At 43.9% G+C, this 21,035-nt stretch overlaps 1 protein-coding gene across 7 annotated transcripts in view; it reads left to right on the top strand.

Moving 5' to 3' along the window:
- Positions 1 to 21,035, top strand: part of LOC105472908 (SPARC related modular calcium binding 1) — a 149,911-nt gene that overhangs the window by 104,459 nt on the left and 24,417 nt on the right. For 4 of the 7 annotated variants that reach the window (XM_011726501.2, XM_011726498.2, XM_011726497.2 and 1 more), the window contains exons 6-7: positions 6,632 to 6,721; positions 8,646 to 8,726. In XM_011726501.2, the coding sequence (XP_011724803.1) occupies positions 6,632 to 6,721; positions 8,646 to 8,726 (171 nt within the window). The remainder of the gene's footprint in view (positions 1 to 6,631; positions 6,722 to 8,645; positions 8,727 to 21,035) is intronic. The other 3 variants (XM_011726503.2, XM_011726502.2, XM_011726499.2) reach the window with 1 other exon arrangement.

The raw sequence follows: 21,035 nt of genomic DNA, 5'->3' as shown, positions 1-21,035 counted from the left end.
TAGATTGCAAAATGAAGAGGGATGAGTACAATACAATCAGATATCCTGAGTGAGAGACAGTATTCATATAACTTATAAAAGTATGTTGTTATAATTGTTCTGTTTTATTATGTTATTATTGTTTATACTGTGCCTAATTTACAAATAAACCTTTATCATAAGTATGTATGGGAAAAAAAAGAATGTGTAGGGTTCGGTACTATCCACAGTTGAAGGCATCCACTGGGGGTCTTGAAAGGTAACTGCTGTGAGTAAGGTGGGATCCCCTATCCATCTATACCATGGAAAAATACTCATCAATAAAAAGGAATGAATTGTTGATATATGCAACCACAACTTGAATGGATCTCAAGGGCATTATGCACATGAAAAAAGCCTGTTTCAAAAGGTCATATATTGCATGATTCCATTTATATAACAGTCTAGAAATGGCAGCATTATAGAGATGGAGAGCAGATTAGTGGTTGCCAGGTGTGAGGAATGGGGTGGAGGAGGGAAAGTGTAACAGTAAAGGTGGCACAAAGGAGATCTTTGTGCTGATGGAATAGTTCTAGGCTGATGGTGGTGGTTACCCGAGTCTACACATGGATAAAATTGCAGAGAACAATACACAAAAATGAGTGCATTTAAAACTGGTAGAATCTGAGTGAGGTCCATGGATTATACAAATATCAGTGTCCTGATTTTGATTTTGTGCTAATTATACCACCTAGATAATTAAAGGGCTTACCCATATCATCATGTTAACTGTAAAGCTGTTACCATTGGGGAAAACTGGGCGAGGGGTACACAGGACCTCTCTGTATTATCTTTCCTACTTCCTGTGCATCTATAATCATTTAAAAATAAAAAGTTTAAAAAACATTAGCCGAGTCTTCTGTGTGAACCCAGCCCTGATCAGACTCCTCTGCTGCCGGTGCTTCCTCTTCCATCCCTGGTTTGCCTTTTCCCCAGCCTTCTGTTTTTGCTCTTATTCAGAGGACTGTAGAGCTCGAGGATGTGGGAACTGCCTGCAAAAAGGCAGCTTTCAGCTTGTTTTCACTTCTTTTGGGAGGGAACATGCAGGTAGGTACATGGAATATAAAACACTGACCTCCAGCTTTGGAAAGAACCTGACATGCCCGACCACTTCTGCTCTTACAGATCAGAATCAGGAAAGTTCACCATCCATTTCTGAGCCTCGCTGGTCATGGCGCATGCATCTCAGAAAATGTTGAGGTGGCCTAGCTTTCCATCCTACTCCAGGTCTGATTCAGGGCAGGCTCTTGAGGGACTTCTGCAAACAGACACGGTTGCCTCCTTACGATGCCCAGAATGAGTCGTCTCCACTTCCACACTGAGCCTCAGAGTCACATGTGGAGAGGGATGATGGCTCTGGCATAAATGTGGTCCCTTCAAAGCAAGAACCTTCCAGCACTTCTACCAGGCTGAAGTTTATCTCCATGTATTTTTCAAAGATGGACAATGGCAACCTGAAAGAATATGAGGGAGGGTCACCAGTGATGGACATGGTTTGGGGAGAGCCCAAGAATTGAAGGGGACTTGGGATTGTTGAGAGACCTTCCACATCTCAGGATGGGGGAAGTGGTTTCTTTTTTCCTCATTCTCCAAGGCTTCTCAGTCTCAGAGACCCCAAGAGATGCATTAATACAGATTCCTCCTCTGGCCTCTTTGAGACATTTGCTTTTGAAGGACCTGGAAGAGAAAGCTCTTTGTATGTGGCCAGAATAAACTCATTGTACACCCAAACAATTAACTCCTCAATGGACTTGCCAGCCCCTTGAAAGGCCTGGCCCTGCATCCCTGGACCTCTTGGGCTCTATTCAGTCCCTTAAGCACACCAATGTTTTTGGGTTTTTGTTTTGTTTTGTTTGTTATTCTGAAAAGTCTTTCCCTGAGAATAGTCTGAGCGGATCAACATTGTCCTCAGCCCGGCATTTATCTCTCCTCGTCAGCGAATGTCAATCAGGAATCAAAAAGCCAAACAGAGGAGGCTTTGAACGGTGTCATCGGGGGTCGAAGTGACTTCCAGCTGTCTGTGCGTGGGCCAGGCCTTCTCGCAGGGCAAGGAATTGTGCTGTCACACAAACCCACTGTCTGTATAGGCTCACAGAGCCCATGCGGGGGCTGCAACTTTCTGGGCCTGCACCTGCAAGGACAAGGCATGACTGGGGGTTGGGGAGTCTCCGGAGGCCAAATGCCAGGGCTCTGGGACCAGGCAGTTTCCAAAGCTGCTTGCTGCCTCTGGGACCTTGATCAAATCACTTACTTGCATTGTTACTCCATTCTCTTTTTATCTGCCTGGCTTCTCCCTCCGCTCTGGCTAGTGGTGAGAATAGATGAGGAAAGCTACCTGCCAGGAACTGAGTGTTGCAAAATGTGGTAATACTATTATTACTGTTGCTCTTGACATCCTCCGTGAGAATGCTTTCAGTTTGCCTTATTTATTTGTTTGTTTTCGTGTTTCCAAATTTGCCTTTTTTCTCCCTCCCTGTAAGAAAAAGGATAATCTTTGAATTGGCTTTTTTTTTTTTTAAAGTGTTTATCCTCTTCTAAATCTGAAAGATTATTATAGTATTAAAGAGAAATACTCTCTGAGGTCCAAAAGAATCGCGAAGAATATGCACCAGACATCATCACATACATATACAGATTCAGATATATTTTTCTTTAAAACGGATGGAAGAGTCTTCCCCCAAATTAAGGACCACTCAATCTAGCTGCTGCTGCCTGATGATTTATTTGTGATGACTTGGGCACACCTCCTTTTTTGTTTTAATAGCTTTATTGAAGTATAGTTTACATACCATAAAATTCACTCATTGTAAATGTACTACCCAATGAGTTTAATAAATTCATAGTGTTGTACAACTGTCACCAGAGAACATCTCCTTCACCCCCAAAAGCGACCTTGAACCCATTCACAGGTATTTTCTACTCCTACCTGTAGCTCTAGGCACCCCCGGATCTGTTTTCTGTGTCTATAGATTTAGCCTTACTAGATATTTCATATAAATGGAATCATGTGATATTTACATCTGGAGTTTTACACTTAGCATAATGTCTTTGAGATTCTTCATGTATATTGTCACATGTATTAGTTATTTGTTCCTTTTTAATGGCTGAATAGTATTCTACCATATGGATATATCACAATTTATCTATTCACCCGTTGACAGACATTTGGATTGTTTTCATTTTGAAGCTTTAATGAATAATGCTGCAGTGACTATTTCTATACATGTCTTTGTGTGGACATGTTTTTATTCTCCCACATGGGTTCTAGAAGTGGAATTTTGGGGTTGAAAAGTTTATGTTTAACTTTTTAAAGAGACTGTCAAATTCCTTTCCAAAGCAGATGCCCAGTTGTACATTTTCACCAGCAATGAACAGGGGTTCCATTTCCTCCACATCCTTACCAACACTTAATATTGTCTATCTTTTTATTTTAGCCATTCTAGTGGCTGTTTAGAAGTATCTTGTTGTGGTTTTAATTTGTACCTTCCTAATGATTAATGATATTGGGTATCTTTTCATGCATTTATTAGCCATCCGTATCTCTTCTTTGGTGAAATGTCTGTTAAAATATATTGTCCATATTTAAATAAGGTTGCTTGTTATTGAGTTGTAAGGTTTACCTTATTTTCAATTTAAAAACTTTGATAGGATTTTAATTTTGTAAACCCAATTTTAAAAGTAAGCAGTTGAATAAGATGGTTTGCACTCATGGAATTATAGATACCCTTTAATAGGCCCTTAAAGTGTTTTATACCTACACAAAAAAGGGTCCCTTTTGTGAGCAAGTATCCTTCAGTTTCAGAAGAGGATATTGCTATCCAGAGAAGTAGAAGGAGGGGCTCAACTTATCCAGAGTGTTAGATGTATTCGATGTAAACTGTTAAATGTAAAGGGGGAATTGGAGTGTGACTCCCCTTGAAACTGGGAGGCAGGAGCACACATAGAAACTTTGCTCTCTCCCCAGGACCCAGTGTGAGGCCTGGTGTTGCTCCAGGGTTTGCCTGGAAACAGAACTGATGTAGACCTTGGATCTAGGCCTTGGACTTGTGTTTGGTAGGAGAGGTGCTCTTATTTGCTGGGTCAGAAGCCAGGAGCCCAGGTGCCCGGAGATGATGGTTAGAGGGTGCTGTTCGCTTTGGCTTGGCTTCCCAGCCTTTGAGAATGCTGGATTTCACAGGTGGTTCCTGGCAGCAGGGCACCTTGTCTTTTCTCACTTCATAAAGATTTCCACTTAGGACCTCCCTGTGGCAGACCAGCTGTATCTCTTCACCCTCAGTGACCCTACCCTGCAGGAAGATTCCTTCCCTGCACGTGGCTTTATGCTTCATGGGCTTCTCTGACTGCATCTGGGAAATCTGTGGAACTCCTTGACCTGCAAAAGGGCAAAGCTTCCCCAGAAAACTTTCTTTGCCCTCCTTGAGTGCAGACCACCTTTGCTGATGGCTGGGCCAGATGGGCAGTCCAAGATTTTCATCTGGATGATGGGAGAAATAAACAGAATGTTTTCAGTTATCTTGCTCCAGAGAAGAGATACAGCTCTTGTGATATGGGAGGATTTTAATACCTACATTGAGTATTAAAATATTACATAAGCCATATGCACTTGAGTTCTCACTATCATCCCTCTTGGAATGTTTGATTTTTCACTTTCCCTTTGTTAGCCTGTAAGACTCCTAAAATGAAGCCACCCTGTGTGGAACGGCTGAGCACACTGTGCTGGACTATTTAGACTATGAACTCTGTATCCGGCAGGCACAACCAAATGTGCATTGCAGCTGCCAAAAGACTCAATTCAGTGGCTCATTGAATTCAATGGAAAGAGGTGTTAATAGAGTCAGGGGAAGTGATGCTATTAAAAAAATGACATTGTGTGGCTCTGTTCTCTGTTTATTCTCCCTCAATGACTTCCAGATCAAACTCACACAGTTTGGCATCAAAAGATGCCTGTTTTGGACTCCAGTTTGAGGCAAATAACATATCCAGCATAGATACTCTTCTCTTCCTGCTACATCTCATTTCTTGGGATGATTGTCAGATGATTCAGGATCACTTTGGCTCCTGCAAGAGTTGGGTCTTAGTGTCAGTATATGAGAATAATAGCAGGGTTAGGTGTCACACGACTGTCAGCTCAGCTGCTGGCCTCAGCCTCTAGCAAGGGTTAGAGTCTCCATAGCTCTTGAATCTTAAGCTCCCAAGGGTGAGATGTTGATGCAAAAAAGAGATCAGGACTCTGTATTCTCTCTCCCTCCCCCAGTAAGATGCAGGAAAGTCGGCCAAAGGTACTGAGAGCTCCAAATGGTAGAGAGTTGTTATTATTGATGATCTGACTGGCGTCACAGAGACTATCTGAGAATGTGCATTCTGCATAAATAGTTAATGCTCCGAGAATATAGTGTTCCATCCTAAAAGACCTCTAAGGGGCCTTGAGAAGAGAAGGATGGTATAACCATCAAACCACCTGGGACAACAGTGCTCCCCTTCCCTCCCCACATGGAGAGAAATCTCTTAAACTATGTATCCTTAAGAGGGACAAAGATACCCTCTCCCAGCCTTCTCTAAGAGGGTACAATTATTTCTTAGGGGATGAAAAACACTCATTTTACATATGAAGCAAACATACATATACAGTTTATTTGCATTACTAAAATTTCATTAGGGAGATGATTCAGAAAAAATTACCTAAAAATGCTCCTTAGATGAGTGATAATGGAAAAAAGGTTGAGAAACATGGCTCTAAGTTAAGGTTTTCGGGGCCCTGATGAAAGAACTCAGAGTCCTGGAAGGTAAATAAACAAAGTCTGCACTAACTCCTGACCTGCAGAGGTTCTTGCTGTGCAGAGAGGACTGCCAACACTATTAGAATGATAAGCATTAGGACTTTGTTACTGGGAGCTCCCTGCTCCAATCATCTATGTTAGAAATTTCAAAGCAAGTGTAGGGTGATTTCTGCAAAGTCCCATGTCCTCTCCCATTTTGCTTGCCCTCCCTCTTATTGGGAATTGGGGTGTTTGCTATTTCACAGTTAGAAGTATTCTAATGATACCTGATTCTCTTCAATTCAGTGTGCTGGAGAGAGAATGGTTCTTCCTACCTTCTTATCTTTTTTAGGTGAGAGTGGAGAAACAGCGAGGAGATTGGAAGGGAATAGCACATAGGTCTCTTGTTTTCCTTGAACTCTTTAATCAGGGCCACCAAGCTGGTAGCTTTAGGGCAGGAAAGGAGCTGGGGACACCAGAATTTGATGCCATAAGGATTGCCAACCTTATCCTAACATGCTTGGCCATAACTCAGGGCTAACTCAGAAGATACTGCCTCCCAGTTTTCCTGTGGGAACAAGGGCCAGCAGAGTCATACTGGTATCCTCAGATTTGTGAGAAACGGTTCCCCAAAGCCATGAAGCTTTAGCTCCTCTCGTTCATGCCTTGGAGTGGTGAACACAAACCTGGATTTGTTTTGCTCTTTTGTCTGTCTGTGGTTCTCTTTTCCTTCTTGCCCTTTTCTTCTTTTGTTTCTTTATCTTTGGTCTCTTCACTGGGACTTGGCCGGGCCTTGTACAAACCCCAACCATTCAACAGTGCTGGAGAGTAGATAGTATTTACCTCAATAATGGTAGTCTCCTTTCGATTCTTTTTAACCCTCAATTCAGATGACGGATCTAAGCCGACACCCACGATGGAGACCCAGCCGGTGTTCGATGGAGATGGTAAGCTCTTGCATTACTTCGGATGTTCATTCTCCCACTCATTTTCAGGTTTGGGAAAGGTCTTAACGCTGGATGTTTGTTTAAGTTTTATTATTATTATTTTCTTTTTTAATTTCAATTTTTCCCAGTGTAAGCTGGGTTGTTTTAACCTTTTTAAAAAATGCAAATCCTCCCAGGAACTGGTACACTCTCCACTTCTGGAAGGGCCCTCTGTTCTCTCAGGCTTCCTGCCTGTCTCCTGGTGTCCAACAATAACACAGCCTGGACAGACCCTTGGAGCTGCCAAGACCCAGGAATCACGGCTGAGAAAGATAGGCCGGCAGTGTCCCTTCAGTAAATTAATTGGCACTTACAAGTGTCCACTCTGTGCCTGGCACTGTGTGAGCCCCTCTGGGGGATGAAAAGGAGGTTTGGAGATGTAAGCCTTTGCTCTCAAGGCAGCTGCAACTCTTAAAGTGCTTTATGTGTTCAATTACGTGGTCTCCGTTCTTATTGTCGTAGACATTTACAGAAGCAAGAGATCACCATGGTCTGGGAAAAGCTTTCGTGAAGAGCCAGGACTTGAGCTGGATCTTGAAAGTGGAGGGGAGGAGTCTGGGTGTTCCAGGCAAGGGGCTGGCATGGACAAGAGGGGAATGAGGTAGGGATGGGATACAGTGAGGAAAGTCACAGGAAGGAGATTGGCCAGTGGGATTGATTTGTGCAGGTTGTAGGGACGTTGAGAGTTGAGGCAGGACATTTTGGAGAAGAGAAATTCTAGGTCAAGAGAAATTGTGGCTGGTGGCAAAAGAGAGGCTGGAAGTCTCTGGAGGCATAGAGAGGATAGGAGTGCAGGGTGCAGAAGGTTTAAGTTGGGGTGCTCAGGGCCTGTACTCTTCAGTGTACTGTACTGAGTACTCCATATGCCCCTGATGAGGAACTGGAAGTTTGGCAGAGTAAAGTCTCTAAAATATGACAATAAGGTTGGGATTTTAGTGCAATATGTAGCAAACTGAGCAGCCCCTAGCTAAGTGTATCCAGTCCTGGATCATGAGACCGGACAGAGAGACAGAAGAATAAAAAGAAATCATGCCACGGGTTCACGCTGTGGCTATGGATGTCCCTAGCACAAGCTCAGTTCTGAGGAAGATTGAAATGTACAATATCCTTTACAGTCAGCTCACTTATGGGAAGGTTTGTATGCTCATGTCTGAAAGTTTAGATGTAGATGTCTCTGTGATCCACAGAGGTCCTGGATCATTGACAAGTCTGGGACCCTGGGGGTTCAGGTGAGGGACAGAGACTGTCTCATCTTGGGAGACCTCCCCAATACCCTCATTGAAGGTCACTCCACAGTATACTCAGGGTCACTTAGGATTCCCGCCTGTCCACTGAGTGACCAAATCCTGGAGAGCCTGGAGGCACCCTGGCACTCTCTGGATGGAGGAATCCAGCCTCTGCGCATGAGAAGCCATTAGAAAGGGGATTGAAGCACACATGAGATGCACTCCTTTCTTTCCCATCTGGAGCAGTCTCGGCTCAGCTGTTTCCTCTAGAATGGTCTCTGTGGTTTGTTTGGTGTTCATTTGTTGATTTATCCCCTTTAAATCTTCTCCCAGGGAAGCAGCTGAGAGGGACTTGGCTTGGCCCATGTTCCTTACCTCCTGGGATAATATTTTTATTCCTGGATGGAGTGCTCAGCACCTCTGCATTCTGACCACTCTCTTCCCAGCACAGGATGCCCTGATCAGCTCTTATGAGCTGTTGGGGAGAGGAGCTTCCGTTGTGAGGAAGGAAGGGGAACTGGGAGGAGTGGATGTGGGAGAGAACTGAAGCCTCAATGCCTCAGACTTTGAAAAATGGCTATTAAGAAGTCTGAGGTTACACTTCCACTCACATGGTCTCTTTGCCCAGACTTTTTCTCTCTCTTTTTCCCCACCCCTAGAAATCACAGCTCCAACTCTATGGATTAAACACTTGGTGATCAAGGACTCCAAACTGAACAACACCAACATAAGAAATTCAGGTAAATAACCTTCCTTGGATTATATACATACCCAATTCATCCTTCTTTGCCCCATGGTTCTGTGACTTCTTATTGTGTGGATTTGGGAAAGTCATTTAATTTGCCTGGTTGTCAATTTCTATAGCTATAAAATAAAGAGATTGAATGTGTTAATCCCTTCCAACTTTAATTTTATTCAGTTATCATCTCAGGGATCATCTTTCTTAGGTCGTTGATCCTCTTAACAATTTTTTTGACTATATATTGTAATATTTTGATTAACTTTCCATATGCCATGCAGAAGAATTTGAAAGAAGAATGACTGGACATAAAGAAGTTGGACTTCAATCCTGGAGGGAGTCGATTCTGTGTGTTTTGAAGGCTCTAAATAGCTGCTTACAGTCATGTCTTCTCTGGTCTGATCTTCTCTGGTCTGATCTTTTAGGGGGTCTTGTGAGTGGTCAAGTTTGAGCACTGGCCAAACCCCTTGTAGAAAGATGATAATTTTTGAAGGGTGATCATATTTGTAGGATTATTTTGTAGACTCTGTTTAATATCAGTAAAGTCCATTTACTATCAATAAAGACTAAATGTTCATCAACAGGAAAATGTGTTCACAAGCCGAATCTGTATCTCTATCAAGGAGGATCATCTTTTCAACCAAAGACTTCATTATGAGAAATACCACTCTGCATAATTTATGCCTGGTTGTCGAATTTAGCCATATCATCTTTTCCTTATAGGTGGCAAGACTATGGATAAAAGATATATGACTTTGAACCAGCAGGCAGAATTTTACATGACCATTAATTAATGAGTGTCCTGTCATTGGTCCCCTTTAAGTTGACCTGTTCACCAACTCTGTCCTAATGGTGGTAATGTGGCATTAGAATGCAAGGAATGATATAGACCAGGAGGTGAATTCAAATGCCATCAGTTGAGTTCCTCTGTGACTTGGGCTTGTCAGTGCCTTTTCATGTGTCTGTTCACTGATAAAAGTTGGAGATATGGGATGGTGGAGTGAAAGGAGACTGTGAACTCCCTTGAGTCAGTCTTTGACAGAAGAGTGCAGTGATTAAAGCACAGGCTTTTAAATTAGTGAAACCTGGGTTCACAGTCTAGCTCCAACATTTAGTGACCCCAGTCAAGTCATATAATTTCTTTGAGCCTCAATTCTCATTTGTAAAATGGGATCACAATCTCTCCCTCAAAGGACTATGGTTAAACGTTAACTAAGTTAGTGTCTATATGACACTCAATTGATGCCTGGCTAACTGATAAATTGTAAGTACATGTATTTACTATTATCATTATTATTGGTATGAAAAATGGGAATAGTAATGATGGTGCTTATTTTGAAAATTCTTCAATCAGAAAGAATTTATGATTGTCACCTTAAGCAAAGGCATCTATTAGGCTTCTTCTTAGGACCCCCTCCATTCCCCTTTCCCTGTTAGGCAAATATAAATCAAATAGAAGTGGCTTTGGTTCCTGTAGTGCCTGATGGTGGAAGTAACATTTGCAACTGGTCTCCTAGTCCCTGAGGCCCTGAAAGGTCTGCAAGGCCCCCATGAGTTAATTCTCATTCTGTGACCAAATGGAAGATATGAAGGTGAGCTCTCTGAGTTGTAATATACAGCACTTTTTTGCCTGAAACACTCACTTGGCATTTAACAGTTGCTTCTTTGAATTTCTTTTTCACTTACCCATGCATTTGATTGCTTTGGGGAATGATGGAGGAGAAAAGATCATCATTATTATCAGTAAAATTAGAATAGCACTGCCATAATAGCTACTTTGTGTCAGGTCCTGTGGAACTTTACATTTGTCATCTCACTTGAGCTTCACCATAACCCTTTGAGATAGCTATTGTTCTTGTCTTCATCTTGCAGATGAAGAGTCAGAGGCTGAGACAGAGGAAGTAACTTGTCCTGAGTCACAGCTAGGGAGTGGTTGGGCTGGAGAAAACTAGTTATCCTTGGAAATAGAATGTCTGTCTTCTTTGGTTGTATTCTCTGCATGTAGTAAAGTGGTGAGGTCGAAGTCAGTTGATAACGTTTGCTTCTGCTGAAGTTCTTCTGCTTTCATTCCTACTCTCCATTTGGATGAGAATAGGGTCATGTTGAGAAAAGGATTCTGGACAGGTCCATCCACCTTCCTTTTGCTGGGGTGGCCTGGCCACCTTTATTTTTCTCTGGCTGACCCCAGTTATATCTGTAAGGTTAGTGTATATGATAGGATAGTTGGGAGAGACCTAACAGTTCCCTGGGAGAAACTGAGATCAGGGATAACGGTTAGAGATGGATGACCTAGGAATCTCCTACTAAACTGGAACTTTTTCCATCGTGATCAACTGGTAATATTAACTGAATGCCTATCAATCTCTTTGATATAATTATATATTAAATATATGGTGCCACAAAGACCTGTAACGGGTTGTCAAATGGTCGCTTGCCTGTTTTTGAAAATAAAGTTGGGTTGGATCACAGCCACAGCCATATATTTGTGTAGTGTCTGTGAACATTTTCATCTAAATAGTAGAGTGGAATAGTTGTGACAGACCCTGTATGGCCTGCAAAGCCTAAAATATTTATCATCTGAACCTTTATAGAAAAGCTTTCTGGCTTCTGGCATATATGATTGAAATAGAAGCATTTGGATGGGAGTGTGTGTATGAGGATGTCTGGGGATGTCTTACTTAAGTTTTCTGGCCCATCTCATAGACCAGGCAGGAGGATGCTTCCTAACATGCCCAGGTAAGCCTGCATCAGCACAGGAGCTCTGAGGCAGCTCACAAGGCTCTTCACCATCTCACACAAACCTTTTCCAAGCTTTAATGTCCAGGTCTGGTGCATGCTGCCACAAACGGGTTGCCAAAAAAGCATCTTGAGGTTTGGCTTTCTTAGGCATGGTTTATCTCCACTACACAACTGGTTCCACTGGGCAGCTGAAGTTTTGCATGTAGCGGAGATAAACCATGTAATGGCAAAATCATGGACTTTGGTGTCAGACAAACCTATAACCTGGTTTCCAATGCTAGCTTCCCACTGAGAGGCTTAGTGAGCTTGGGAAAGTTAATTAACTTCCCTGAGTCTTGATTTCCTTATATGTAAAACAAAGTTTTAGTGCCTTGCAGGATTTTTTTGTGAGGACTCAAGATCATCTGTGTAATGCCTGACACATAGTAGGTACACCATAAATGATTTTTTATACCCAACAAAACACTAGTGACTCTTGGTGGAATATCTTTATGTCTTCTGCTAGCCACTTGTCACGTGTTATCATATTTGGTTTAACGAGAAGTCAAATATACCTTAATGATAACTTATATCTGGATATTTGGCTCTAGTAGGGACTGGAGCCTCTTGGCCAAACACCTGAGAAAGTTTTTCATTGAGTTTGATGGACTATCCTGGGTTCAGGTGTGCTTCAGCCTGCATTCCCCTGGGGAGGTTGCCATGGGACTCCGTGAAGCCCATTGGGTTGAGAGCTCTTCTTCTCAGCTGTCTCTCAGAGGCAAAAAGGCTATCCCAGTTTCTTTTACACCCCACACATCCTTTTTTCACATTCAGACCCTGTGACGCCAGGTTTGTTTTCTGGCCTGGAGACTGTTGACATTGGAAAGGTTCCACTGGGCAGCTGAAGTTTTGCAATAACATGACACATATGCCTGCAGACTCTCCTAGTCTCCTTCTCTGCTCCTGGAAGTTTTGGCTCTTGTTTTTAAGGCTTTGTCATGTGTTCACTACGGTCAGTGTCACCTTTTGAGTACTTGGCAGGTTCGGCATTGACAGATTTGCTTCTTTACTCTTCTCTTCAGTTCTTGCCTCCATTGAACCTCTCCTCCATTGCATCTCCAGCGCACCAGGAATTCCTTTCGCATTCAGGAAGACAATGTACCTGGCCAGCTAATACCCTAGAACTCGAGAGCCGCATCTTCCCATAAATGAATGTTGGATGGAGCCTCTGTTCTGCTTTTATAAGGAAATATGAACGCTTGCTAAGTTTTTTTTTTTTTTAAATCAGGGGTTGGTTACCAAGGCATTTCTTAATATACCTAGTGTTTAAAATATTTTTTTACCATCTACATGTTACAGATGATAAAGATATGAAATAAGTGACAAGAATTAGGTTTCATCTAATTCTTCATCTCATCTTCTCATGTTTCTAATTTGACTATGTGCAGGCACTTTCCTATGGCTCTGATTTACATCTTTGTTTCTATATGAAAAACTTCCACCCTTTCTCCTCTGGGCAAGTATAATCTCTCAGGAAATATGGTCATGCAGCTCTTCTCTGTGCAGCATAGTAATGTTCCCAAGGCCCACCACTCATTTCCTTCTGCCCTGGGGGCTTGACTCTGTGGCCTCAAGTGGAGTGGAGTGGTGTGACTTCCCTCTTTGTTTTGTCATCTCTTTCTTTCCTTTGTCCCTGTTTTTTTCCAGTTAACTTCTTCCATGATCTGATCAAGGACTTCAAGGAGGCCCTAGACCCTGGCCCTGTGAGTTAAATCCAAAAGGGCCATGCCTTTCCTCCCCTGCCTCTTAGACCCACAGCGCTTCCTTTTCTACATCATTGAAGGGAGCAGCTCATGGTGACTCTGCTCCCTGGAGACACAGCCATCAGCACAGACACAAGGTGGAAATGCATTTCTTTTAAGTTTTACCATGAAAGTGACACCCTGGCCTCCTCGTGCATGACTGTGACTGTGTTTGCTCAAGTCACCTGACCTGTCACAGGTAAGCTGTTCACAGTGTCAGAGTGCAGCTCTTCTAGGCCTGCTTCAGGCCCCTTGACCACGTCTTGGATTGCTCCTTCCTCACCCAGGAAGTTCCTGCTGGGATAGCTGCTATGACTAGGACTTGGGGTCACTGAGGCATCTGTACCTCCTGGCTGGATTCCTCCACCCCCCAAGCCAGCACTCTTGGCCCGCCTAGAAACCGCTGACTGATGTAATGACTTGAGGCCTGGAAAAATAAACAGCTCGCAGGGAAACCAGCGGTAGCCATTGTAAGCAAATACCCCATGGCCACCTGGAATCTCGCACATGACGTGATTGGAAGGAAGAATGAGTAATCCACTAACGTTAGCAGCCGAGGATGGGTCTGGGCTTGTGTGCATTTAAAATATCTATATAAAAACACACACTGGATATTTATTTCCATAACTGGCCTTCTGGATGTCTGCCCATCTCTCTCATGCAGGTGCCTTGGTCAATCATGGCCAGTAGAATTGAGCTGGGGATGGGGGATGGGTGGTCATCCCTATGGCTTTCTCCATGGCAACAAAGGCCTTGTTCTTTCTTAAAATTTCCCTTTGCGGAGAGAAGCAATAAACACACTTGGAGGCCCCAGGGAGCCTAGCCGCACAGTCCATTTTTACCTTGTTTTAAAATTAGCTTTCCTGGTCGCCTTGCTCCTTCGCCCCACGTTGTCTGCTTGGAACACAAAGGTGTGGGAGGGTGAAGGGATGTGCTGCAGGACCCAGCACTGGGACGACGTGCTGCCCCAGCAAGGGTTCTGTTTCTGTTTCTGGAGGTGAGTGTGTCTGTGCTTTTTAATGTTTGATAGCAAAACTATGTGCCCTGGTATTTTCTTTTGGCCTCTGCTGCTAAGACACTGAAATTAAAGATCTTGCCCAGGTATTGCCATTGGCTCATTCCAATTTTCTGGAAGTCAACTACAGTCTCTGCTTAGATCTGAGGGTCCTTGTTCTGTGTTTATTTGTAAAGTGGCTTTGGAAGTAGATGGGGTCTACATCTCATAAACACACTCACACATGCAACACTCATGTTTTGCAGAGTAGAGAGTGAAGTTGTGATACTTTATTTTGATAAATTTAAATAGCTCTTTCATCTTCCACCTTTGTCTGTGCCTTCTCCTCCCTTTCTGTCTAAATTTTTATTTGCTAGAACTTGCTCTTGAAAGTACAGAGACTGTCAGGTTAAGGCCAATGAAGTTACTGAGAAAAACTAGAAAAAAGGCAGCTTGCTATCTCTCAGTACTTGTCATTGCAAAAATACTGTGAGGTATTTCATATTCTTTTTGGTGGAAGGGTCATGTCTGCTCACTCAATGCTATGAGTCAATAGAGATGGGAACTTTTCTAACATTTGAGTGGATACGAGTCAGTGATGCCTTGGGGGAAAAGTTAAAAAGAAAAATGCCTGCATGCTATATTGGTACAATCCATCCTGGATGAAATATCCTCTGTAGAATTTCGATCTTGTTCTTCCCTGCCCCGTAGGAACTCAGTCTCTGTGTGGGAAGGAAGCGGTCACCACTTCAGACCATGGTGAGACATGCATGACCATTTTGGGTTACACAGAGAGAAACTATTTAGACAGGCTGGTTGGTTTGTAATTTTCCCTTACACCTCCTCACCCATGACACTTCATCCCAGCAGCACGCCCTACTTACAGTGCCAACTGTAAACATCCCTGTGATGAGGTGCCCTCGGCCAATGTCGGGGATATGGGGTGGATGGTGTTACTTTTGTGCTGAAGATGGGATATCCAAGACACAGCAGGTTAGGTGTGGCTCACAGGCCACATAGCAGGGTTGTGGAAAGAGGTATGAGGTACAAGGGAGAACCTGAGAGCACCGAGCAGCTTTCCCTTTAACCCAGCCCCTTCCTGGTGCTCGGAGTTCTACTGGGACTTGGGAAGCTAAGTTTGGATCTGGCCCCTGAGTCATGGGGAAGTGCACATGATTTTGTCTAATTGTAAGACTGTGGGCCATTAGAGTGAGAAGGGCCTGAGAGTCAACTAGCATTGCCATTTAATTTTAAATGAAAAAACAGGAGCCCAGACTTGCTAAGGGCCTTGTTCAAGGTCATAGATCCATCAAGAACTATCATGTGCTGAGGCCTCTGTTTGACTCTGAGGGGTCAAAGGATGAAATACAAGGAACATTTAAGGCAGGAGCTGACCATTGGGCAGTGGTGCACCAAAGGAATGGGGGGTGATGGTGAGGTCCACCCCAGTGGGGAGGAGTATTTTATCACTGATATTGTTTTGAATTGCTGGCATAGTGATTATAAAAAGCAGATAAACTGTTAGCTATATGTGCATTTTTTTTTTTTTAGTTTACCTGCAGACCTAATACCCCTTTATTGCCTGCCCCTGGAGCATACTGCTCCACTACCTTGCCCTTGGTCAGCTACTGGAGTCCTGTTGAGGAGACTGGTCACTCATAGGGATAAGGCAGGAAGACCATGTTTACCCCACACTACTACCTTAGACCAGCTAATAGGAATTGTAGATACCATTAAGCAACTTACTATGCCACCAGGTTTAATATTTTTCACATATGATTGCATTTAATCTTCACAATGACCCTATGAGACATGTGCAAGAGTTACCTTACTTTTACATGTAAGGAACCTGGAATTTTGAGAACTTTAACTGGCCAAGGTCACAGGGCGAACAAGGGGTAGAGCCTGAATCATTGACCACAAAGCCCATGCTCTTGACTGCCTATTTTGCCTCTATTCCAACTGTTTCTGACTTTAGAACCTTCTAACATGCCAGACCCTTGGATAGGAGTGTGCAGGAGGAGTGATAGGCACTTACTGCTGCTTTCAGCCTTGCCAAGGAAGCCCAAGTATTCCCTCACGCCCTATCTCTAGTTCCCTCTGACTGCGCTGAGGTCTCTCTGGCATGTGGGAGCAGTCCTCCAGTTGAGCTTTTAGACCATCCTCACATCTCCATTTGGGCTGGAGCTGCAGACAGTTCTCTTGGCCAGTGAGTTAATCAGAAGGGTGCTCCCTCCAGGGGGTTCTCTCAGGTCCCTTTGTAGGTTACAACTGAGGGATGATGTTATGTTTTTTGCTTTCTTTTCCTGCCTATTCTGTGGGGGAAAGGACTTTTTAGCTTAAAGGAGATGGAAAAACTCAGGTAAACAGAAGTGTGACTTTAATTTGTGCAAATTCTGTTTCTATTCTCTCCATATCCACCCACTACCTGATACAAACCTGAGCACAATTTCAGAGGCTGACTGTTCTGTTTGCCAGTGACATTGGCTTTTTCCTTGCCCTGGTAGGGCCTTTCCTTTTCTGGGTCAGTTGTCTGCCCTGTGTTTGGAAAGGAGCCCTGAGCAATGGTTCTGTGGTCTCTCCCTTTCTTCAGGGGCTCCCAGAGCCCCTGCATAACTCTGAGTCACATAAATGTTGAGAAATTGGGAATTGGCAATGGCCAAGTGGCACCGAGTGGTGTGTGTGATGGAAAGCCATGGTAGCAGGGCAGAGTCGGCCCAGCAAATGGTGCTTGGAAAAATGATCCTCTGGGGGCCACTTAGCCCGTCCTGTGAAAAAGTGCAAAGTCCACAAGTAAGAAAAATAACCTGTTCACATAGTTGGCTTGAAACCATAGGTGCTAAAACCCCATGTGGCTAAATAAACAGCAAGGGCCTGCTCAGTGATGTTCCATAAATCACTGAGTCCAGCAACCCTTCCCCGGGGCACCGCATCTCGTCCCTGTGCTAGCCCTTCTGAAACAGCAAAGTCAGTTCCTTACAACCTGGTCCTATCTTTCTCTCTTTTACTCCTGCAGTGCCTTCCTCTGCCAAATTCTCAGCCACCCGACGGTTCTGGAACGCTCCCGACACCACACTCTCACATGCTCACATGCTGACCTAGAGAATCCTGAGACTGGAGCCATGCGGTTTCTTATGCCTCTGGAATTTCATATTGTAATTTAGAAAGGTTGTTTTCAACCCACAGTTTGATATTTTGGGTTATCTTTCAGCATTTCATTCATTTTTGATAAGAGACTAGGTGGGTGTGAAGTATTTGAAGGGGTTTCAGGGTCACTGTAGGTGACACACTGCTAATTTTTTCTTTAATATTCTTGGCTCAGTGGGACAACTCCTTTTGCAATGAAACCTAAGTAAGTGCCTCTCATTTTTCAGTCTGGGTAACATTTTAATTGATTTTTCCCCTAAGAAAATCCAGTGCTTGATGGTCTGGGTTGTGTGTAGCATTTCCCAGGATGTGTCAAAGGGATAGATACTCTTTTTGCAGCCTCTGTGGGCTCATCCCCATGGTTTATTCAACAGTGGGCAGCCCTGTCTCTGAAGTGTCAGACTAGAATTCTGTGGGAGGGGTGACATGATGGGGACTCAAGCAATAGAAGGGTTCTTGGACTAAGTACCCTTTATGAATCTTGTACACCAGAGGTTCCATGGCTCTCCTATAGCTACCAGAGGTGGGTGTGGTGAAAGCTCAGGAAGGATGTGCAGAGTCCTAGTTTCCAGGAACTTGCATCCAGTGAAACAGGGCACTGAGGACAAGGGGCCCATGAGGGCAGATCCTGCACAAGGGCCACACTGCTTCTAGCCTTGTTCTGGGTGGGGCCTCAGGGAAAGCTTCGGGGACGGAGGATGGCCTTGAATGAGGGTAGGCTAAGATCTCATGGTTTATTCTTTCTGCTTGCTATGTCTTAGAGCATTTTTCTGGCCTCTCCAGCACCTGACATGATGCTAGCACCCAGTACATATACAACCAGTAACATCCTGGGTGATAACCTGGGTCTACAAGGTCCCAGTCCTTTTTTGTGTCCTCTTCCTGGGCCCTAATCTTATTTGCTACTCAGGATCCTGCTTTAGGTCCTCCTCTCTCAAGACAATGTCAGTTTACTTTTTCTGTAGTCTAAGGAACTCCCTGTCCGGATGGCCAGAGTAGGTACCTTGGTTACCAGTCGAGCCTCCACTGGGAGAGCCTCTGGTTCTTTCTCTGGGAGGACCGCATCATTCAACAAGGCATCTTCCCAGTCCACGTTTTTATGGCTTGTGACTCTTCTTCAGTTCTTCTGCATATGGCTCTCTGTAAGATTAGCCTTTTTTCTTGCACTCATTTTTCAGATGGACTTTACGATGCTTCATGTCATAGGTCAATTTGGCTAGGCCATCCTGCCCGGTTGTTTGGTCAAACACTTACCTAGATATTGGTGTGAAGGTATTTTGTGGATGTGGTCAACATTTACAGTCAATTGACTTCAAATAAAACAGATTCCCGTTCATAATGTGGGTGGGTCCCATCCAATCAGTGGAAGGGCTTAAGAGCAAAGACTAAGGTTTCCCCAAAAAGAAGGAATTCTGCCTCCAGACTGTAACATCGAAATCCTGCTTGAGTTTCCAGTCTGCTAACCTGACCTATTGATTTTGGACTCAAGACTGCCCCATCACTCTTACCTGAATTTCTAGCCTACTGGCCTGCCCAACATATTTTAGACTTGCCAGCCTCTATAATTACATAGCCAATTCCTTAAAATATTACTCTCTCTCTCTTTATGTATATGTGTGTGTATCTATAATCTATAGATATCAAGCGCTTGTGCCTGTGCTGGCCCTTCCAAAACAAATAGATACATAGATACACACACACAGACACACACACACACACACCTGTCTCTATTTTCCGTTGGTTCTCTTTCTCTGCAGAACCCTGAGTGACACAGACTTTCTCTGTCTACCATCTTCTCTCTCCACCCGTCTCCCCCTTTACCCCCGTCTTCCTCCATCACCATGAGGTTCCCATGTTCTTTCTCCAAAATGTTTATAGCATAGCTGGCCAACCAATAACTGCTGACTACATGTGCAGAAGGTGCTTTGGTGTTGGGTTACCCAGGATCTCAGCTTTTCTGTCTGCTCCTTTCTTCAGCAGTTCCTCCTCTGGAAGGCAGTGTCTAGAAAAAAAGGCCAGCCCAAAGAGCCGAAACTCAAATCTTGTAATGTTTATGCTTTTTGGCCATTTTTGGTTTAAACCAAAAAAGAAGAGAAAGGAAAAAGATGATGAAGAAGAAAAGGTTTCCGGGATAAAAGACTAAACTCTGGGCTAACATCAAGATTGGGTATTTAGGTTATCCATGCTTTCCTTTGTTCCCAATCACCACGAGTAATTGAGAGGCACAGAGGCCTGGGCTGGTCCTAGCTGATAGGGCCGATAGAGCTGTGCTCTAGGCTTATCCCATCTTGGTGGGATGTGAAAGAACCCGTGCCCTGGGCCTGGAGACAGGGTTCATGTTTATCTGGTCCAACCTCTTTTTTCCTCTCCTGTCTCCTGCCCTGCCCACTCCTGCTGGACTTTGGTCTTTCTTCGCCATGTGCAATTAGTGGTGGACAGGGTTGTGTGCTTTCTGGTGACAAGGAGTGGACATGGTTTCACTTCTATTTGAGTATTTACCATGTGCCAGACTTGGTACTGGGCAGTTTGCTTGGATGTTTTTCTCTTGTGTTTCTTCTCTTAGGCAGTCAGAGATTTGTCACTGACGTTTTAGCCACTCATTGCCAAGTGCGGAATGACCTGACTCTCACTTCCCTGCACCCTCTGAGGGACAGGATTATAGGCAGGCGTGTGAGTGTGTATGTGTGGTTATGTGTTTCCATGCCCCACTGGACAGCCCTGATTGTTCCCTTTCCCCTGCTGTTTATGGCTTCCAGATGTTTACAGATGGTCCTGGCCCATTCTCATAGATACCTGGCCAGACCTTCTAATCTTGTCATCTCTCCCTGAATGTTCCTGAGCAGAGATTATTTTAGAACAGTGTGTGTCTACTTCTGGGGAGCTCCCTCTCTGAACCCAGGATCACAAAGAGACCCATGAAATTGGTCCCCTGTCTTGCATTCTGAAAGGGGACGTCTTGGTACCTAAGAAAACTGATAGATGTGAATTTTAACATGCATTTGGGATCCAGGTAACGAGAAGGACAGAGGATGGCAGTGGCCCCATGGGTGGGCTGGCTTTTTGGGTCTGCCACTTCCTAGTTCTGTGATCTTGATCCAGTGACTCTGCCAGTCTGTGTTTCTGCATCTTCCTTTATTCAGTGAGGATAAGAAGAACATATTTTAGAAGCTTGTTTGAGTTTGAAGTGAGTTAATACAAGCAAACTGCCCAGTACCGAGTCTGGCACATGGCAAATACTCAAATAAATGTTAGCTATTGTTATTCGTTTTAGAGTTCTGCAAAGGTGGGTGAGTTACAAATTTGGGTCCTCAGATATGGAATAAGTTTATGACCTGTGGTAGTTACTGATTAGCGTCTGCATGACCCATAACCTCTAGAGAAGCCCTTCAAGAATAATTGATTGGTTGATTGAAGGGCTTACAGGGCTACAAAAACATGTATAAGGTAAGTTGATGAATAGTTGAGGAGGTCTAGATGTTTCAGTTATCTGTTGTTGTGTGACAGACTGCTCCAAAATGTACTGGCTTACCATAAAAATAATTTATTCTTTCTAATGTGTCTGTGGGTTGGCCGGGTACTTGTTTTATCTGCATTTACTCCTGGATTCATCCAGGTGGGGGAGGATCAGCTGGGCTGGAATGTACAAGGT

Source organism: Macaca nemestrina, chromosome 7 (genome assembly GCF_043159975.1).
Source record: "Macaca nemestrina isolate mMacNem1 chromosome 7, mMacNem.hap1, whole genome shotgun sequence".
Lineage (NCBI taxonomy): Eukaryota > Metazoa > Chordata > Mammalia > Primates > Cercopithecidae > Macaca > Macaca nemestrina.
The sequence above is the reverse complement of the archived record's forward strand: the minus strand, read 5'-3'. Positions and strand labels throughout refer to the sequence as shown.